The following is a 6179-nucleotide window of genomic DNA, read 5'->3' on the forward strand; positions in this document are numbered from 1 at the left end:
TTCCCTAATAACTACTGGGACAAGTTTGTAAAGAGAAAGGTATGCCTTGTCAGTGGGGTGAGTAGGCTTTAAGTTCTCCATAGACAAACATGAGTGAAATTGATGTTACTTTTATGACAGAGAAGAGTAAGTCACAGGAGGGGTGTATATGAACACATGTGGGTGTTTGGCTTCATTCCTCTCCTTATCTGCCTTTAACAGCTTAACAGTCATTGTTTTCTGCACACTAGTTTTTTTCTCTCCTCTAAAAAGCTAGCAGCTCGAAAAGCAATTTTCTTTTGATTGCCTTTATCATTTCTGTTTTCTTTGGAGGTTATTTTTCCTCTTTATTTTCCTGTTGCATTTTGAATCATGTCTTTGGGAACCCCTTGGAAGAGCCCAGAGTACAGCAGACCTCCGCAGACACTGGGCTAGAGAAAGCATGGCTAATAACATGTGGCCCAACTCACCCCGTCCTCCTTTCTGCTCTAGGTGATAAACAAGTATGGTGATCTCTACGGAGCAGAACGCATTGCTGAACTCCTGGGTTTGGACAAAAATGCCCTGGACTTTAGCCCCGTAGAAGAGACCAAAGCAGAGGCGGCCTCACTGGTGTCATGGTACAGAACGTAGGCGTTACAATCCAGTCTGGTTAACGTAGACCCTTTGATTTCTCCAGCCCTTTCAAGGTGCTAAAGGGGAATATCTCAATCAGATCTTTGTTCTCCCAGGCTCCAGTCTGGCTTAGGTGTTTCCTCTGGATTCTAACTTATTGGGAGAGCACTGCTGTAAAAACATTTAAGGACCTCTCAGCCTTTATGCCTGACTCAAAGAGAAAAACTAATTGAAATTTCAGGATGGGTGATTCTACCTTTCTCAGTCTCACAGGGAACACATACAACCTGATAAAGAAGCTCAAAGTCATATTTAGATTATTAAACCTGAGAGAGAAAAAACTTAATTTTGCCCTTATTAAACACTTCACTAAAGCCTGACATTTACATGTTTTTAAATTTTTTATTCCCCTTTAGGCTAAGTTCCATTGACATGAAGTACCATATCTGGAAGCTGGGAGTTGTTTTTACTGACAACGTAAGTATGGCATTTGGAGAAACAAGATTCTATGCCCCAGGTTCAGGGATGTCATTAGATTGCACAAGGAAAAAGCTAGGGAGCATGTGCAGAAAGATTGAGGGCCTGACGATGCTGGGGCATGTCTCTCTTGTGCAGTCGTGTAAGACAGATGGGGTTTCACTTGGCAATTCTTAGGCCGGTTCACAGCACCTCGGCATCTAAAAACCATCTAGCCTCACTCTGTGCCCCAAAATGAGAAAAAAAATGGTCCAGTGAGTGTCAGGAGGCATGGATGCTAGAAAAGCCTCTAAATTTTTTGTATCCTCACAGTCCTTTCTCTACCTGGCCTGGTACACAACCATGTCCATCCTGGGCCACTACAACAACTTCTTCTTCGCTGCTCACCTGCTGGATATCGCCATGGGCTTCAAGACACTGAGGACCATCCTATCGTCTGTAACTCATAACGGCAAACAGGTACTGAGTTTATACTAACACAGGACCGAATAGACCTAGATGTGGAAAATTAACCAAAACAGGTGGTACAACTAGTGTATAACAGGAAGGTATGTGTACAGTGTATAATACCCCTTTCTAGTGATTATTTTATAAAATTGCAGCCAATCCTATATAATAAAAGGCTAATATGCAAATTGACCAAATGGCGGAATGACCAGTCACTAATGCTGTCACTATGATGCACATTGACCACTAGGGGACAGATGCTCAATGCAGGAGCTTCCCCCTCGTGGTCAGTGCACTCCCACAGTGGGAGTGCCGCTCAGCCAGAATCCCTGAGCTGGGCTCACAGCTGGTGAGTGCAGCAGCGGCGGGAGCCTCTCCCGCCTCTGGGGCAACGCTAAGGATGTCCGACTGATGGCATAGGCCCACGGGCCTGAGCCATCATTTGGACATTCCCCGAGGGCTCCCAGACTGTGAGAGGGCACAGGCCGGGCTGAAGGACCCCCAGGCCAAGTGCATGAATTTCGTGCACCGGGCCTCTAGTTAAAAATAAAATTGTAGCCATCATTTAAGAGGTATAAGACCTTAATTCAGAAACCCCTAACATTTAGGTCAAGCCAGGAAGAGGGGGAGGGAAGGAGGTGATTGACATATCATCACTTTGGAGATCCCTCCCCCTTCCTCCATGGATCTGATGTACTCACTGGAGGTTAGCAAGTGGTTATTGTAATTTAAAAACTCCCCAGGTACTTATGGTATATGCGTCCAACTAAGAACCAATGATTTAGACATGTATGTACACACATATATAAACAGCTATACATATATATGTGTGTTTATGTATAAAAAGCTGAGAGTTAATATAGATATATTAGTATATCTAAGTACAGATATAGTATAGTAAACATTAAACGACATGTATCTATATCGCCATTGCCATATCCAGTCTCCAATCCATATCCAGTCTGTCTTGGACAATATTGTCAGGGTGAACCCTTGATTAAAATCCTCTAATGACTGCTTCTGCCAACAAACTCAGACCCTTTAGCATTCCATCTGCATTAAGAGCAATTCTGTGAATGAGACTTGTCCCCTCACACCTCTAAACTTTTGTAGGAGGAGAGAAGAAGGAAGTCAAACTGTGCCCAGCTGGTGCAGCCATTTTGGAAAACAGTTTGGAGGTTCCTTACAAAATTAAATCTAGAACTGCCATGTGATCCATCAATACCACTTCTGGGTATAATGCAAAGGAAATGAAATCAGTAGTATCTTGAAGAGAAAGCTATACTCCCACGTTCACTACAGCATTATTCTGAATAACCAACATATGGAAACAACCTAAGTGTCCATCAATGAAAGAACATTAAAAAATGTGGTATATACATGCATGCAATGAAATATTATTCAGCCATGAAAAAAGGGAAATGCTGCCATTTGTAATAGCATGGATGGGCCTTGAGAACAGTATGTTAAATGAAATAAGCCAGACACAGAAAGATAAGTACTGTATGATCTCATTTATATGTGGAATCTAAAAAGGTTGAGCTGATAGAACCAAAGAGTAGAATAGTGTTTACCAGGGGCTGGGGGGTCAGGGAAATGGGGAGATGTTGGTCAAAGGGTATGAACTTCCAGTTATAAGAGGAATAGATTCTTGGCATCTAATGTAAAGCAAGGTGATTATAATTAAAAATACTGTATCATATATTTAAAATTTGCTGAGAGTAGATCTTAGTGTTCTTACCACACACACAGAGAGAGAAATGATAACTGTATGAGGTGATGGATATATCAATTATCTTGATTTGGTCATTATTTTACAATGTATAGATATATTAAATCATCAGGTTATACACCTTAAAAATAGATAAAGATTCCAAGCAGAAAAAAATCAAGTTGGCCTTTGTTCTAAAATGAAAAGTGCTAGATCATCAGGTATTAATTAGGGCATATTAGATCATTCAGTATTTCTTCTCGGCTTCTGGTAGTCACAACAGTCAATATGTCTTATTTGGGTTGGTGATAAAGAAAAATTGAGAAAGCTAGAGAGAGAAATTTGCTGCCACATACAAGAAGCTAAAGTTTGGGGAGGTAATAACAGAACCTGTGATAGAGAAGTTGGCTTAGAGTTGAAAATGCTTACTTATAGGTTCCTGGGAGAAGGCATTATGTATTTTAACATGGGCATCTTGGGAAGTTTGATCCTATAAAGGTGGTGTTTCCCCTTGTGACCTGTCGAATGCCAGTTCGGTATGTTCTTTTAGAATTACTCAGATTATTAAACTTCAGTTTTTATTGATTTGGCTTAATGGCATTAAGACTGTAACTTAAATGGAAAGTTTAAACAGTGAATTTTTTTATATGGCCTTGCTGAATATACTCTGGCAAGATTTTTTGTTTTAATGTGCCCAGCTTGTACCATGTGCCAGTACTGCGACAGGCTCACAGCTACTCTGTAAGTAGATGTTATGCTCACATGGCAGGTAAGAGAATTGAGGCTCAGAGAGGCCGTGTCTCTCCCAAGACCGCGCAGCTGCTAAGTGGCACGACTAGCTTCTTTCTTCCTTCGTGCAAAGCTCGGGCTCTTCCTGTTTTTCTAAAACAAGCTGGTTCTGCAAGGCCTGCTATCTGAGTTAGGTAGCTTATTATTCATTGTTCAAGAAATCCCTGTAGATGTCTCTTCTGTTAACTTATCTTAGCGCTCATACCCACCCATTACATGGCACCTTCAGGATAGAGACGTTATCTTACTGATTCTAAGAGTTCTGCTCAGCACCCAGCCCCTCGTATAGGTCAGATGGGCAGGTCCTGTGTCCTTGTTTGTAGAACCTCCTAACACCAGGAAATGAACATTCCCTATGACCCTTGCAGAGGTCCTGGCAGATATCTTGGTTATGAAAAATGTCACTTTACTCAACCATCATAAATAATTCATATAGTAACTTCAAGGCTGTGACAATTATCCAGTCCATGGTTATTTATGAAACAGTGTAATGTAGGACCACCTGCCAGTCCAAAGAACCTTTTGTTTCTTCAGAGGCAGCTTAACGTAGAAGCTGCATCATGAAGCTTCAGGTTTCTGCTCTCGCTATAACATAACAAGGTAACCCTCCTCCTGGCACCTTCACTATCCGATCTTGACATCCCTAGTTTATACAGGCCCCAGATATCAGTCTGCTCCAGCATAGGGGGCTTAACCAACAGACATGTCCTCTCAGTTTTGGAGGCAGGAAGTCCAGGTCAAGGTGTGGTAGGTTTGGCCTTCTCTGAGGCCTCTGGGGCTCTCACCTGGCTGCCCTCTTACTGCTCTTCCACTTGCTCGTCCCCTGTGTTCATGCAGCCATCAGCTGCCTCCATGTCCTAATCTCTTCTTCCCATAGGGACACCAGATAGTTGGGAGGAGGGCCACTCTGCCAGGCTTGTTTAAATGTAATTACCTCTTTAAAGGCCCTACCTCCCCAGTCACATTCTGAGGTATTGGCGGTAAAGGCTTCAACGTATATATTGGGGGAGACAATTTAGTCCATAACACCCCGTCATTACTCTTCTCTCCTGTTTCTATCTACTGTCTCCTCTGTCCCCCGCTCAACCTCACCCTCCCGTTTCCTTGGCCTCGCCCAGGAACATCTCAAGGTGGAGAAGGCCCACCTCCTTCCCTTCTCTCTCCCCCGCAGCTGGTTCTGACCGTGGGCCTCCTGGCCGTGGTGGTTTACCTCTACACCGTGGTGGCTTTCAACTTCTTCCGCAAGTTCTACAACAAGAGTGAGGACGACGACGAGCCCGACATGAAGTGTGATGACATGATGACGGTGAGAGCCCACGCAGGCCACCTGGTCACCTGTCTTGTCGGGAAGGGGCTGGGGGTGGTCTGGGGAACTGCGAGCGGTAGTTACAGAGCAGAATATAGATGTCTCATTCCCAGGGGAAAGTGTCCCAGAGACAGCATTGGTGGAGAGTTTCCTGAGCACTCACCTGAGGCTTGTGGGAGAGCAGCTCAGCTAGGAGCAGGTCACCGGTCACCTGTATTTGTTTGTGGCGAAGTTCTGAATACTTGTATCTCATCCATAGAAGGCAAGCTTTTGATTCTTTGTCTCTGAGAGCAGAGCCCCATGGCTCTGGTGCCCAATTTATTTCCCCAAGCCAGTGCGGGCTCTTTTTAAAAAAATATTTTTATTGATTTCAGAGAGGAAGGGAGAGGGATAGAGAGAGAAACATCAATGATAAGAGAGAATCATTGATCAGCTGCCTTCTGCACGCCCCCTACTGGGGACTGAGCCTGCAACCCATGCATGTGGCCTTAGATGGAATCGAACCCGGGACCCTTCAGTCCACGGGCCGATGCTCTATCCACTAAGCCAAACCGGCCAGGGCCAGCAGGGGTTCTTTCACCACCGTAGTGTGAAAAAACCTAACAACAGTAGGATCAGGTGGGCATTCCCAGTGAGAGCCCCTTGTGGGCAAGAAGGGCACAGTTCAGGGTGAGCGAGCACAGCTGCAGTAGCAACTCTGGTGACCAGATGTCCAGGAAAGAACGTGAGGCAGGGGCGGGGTCAATGAACTGCCCCAGCCTGTGGTCATTTCCCTAGAAAATGGGTCAGGCTTCTTGGCTATAAACTCTCCTATGCTTTCTTGGGGAGGGAGTGGGAAGGAAGGAGGAGGGAGGG

The 6179-nt window shown here is 44.5% G+C and overlaps 1 protein-coding gene across 1 annotated transcript in view; it reads left to right on the plus strand.

Moving 5' to 3' along the window:
* The window catches only part of RYR3 (ryanodine receptor 3), a 417605-nt gene that overhangs the window by 404871 nt on the left and 6555 nt on the right, over positions 1-6179 (plus strand). Inside the window, 5 exon segments of the mRNA XM_015557536.1 lie at positions 1-39; positions 472-599; positions 1011-1071; positions 1384-1530; positions 5190-5324. The exon segment at positions 1-39 is cut by the window's left edge and continues 7 nt beyond it. Coding sequence (XP_015413022.1) covers positions 1-39; positions 472-599; positions 1011-1071; positions 1384-1530; positions 5190-5324 — 510 coding nt within the window.

The sequence above is a fragment of the Myotis davidii genome, unplaced genomic scaffold (genome assembly GCF_000327345.1).
Source record: "Myotis davidii unplaced genomic scaffold, ASM32734v1 scaffold46, whole genome shotgun sequence".
Lineage (NCBI taxonomy): Eukaryota > Metazoa > Chordata > Mammalia > Chiroptera > Vespertilionidae > Myotis > Myotis davidii.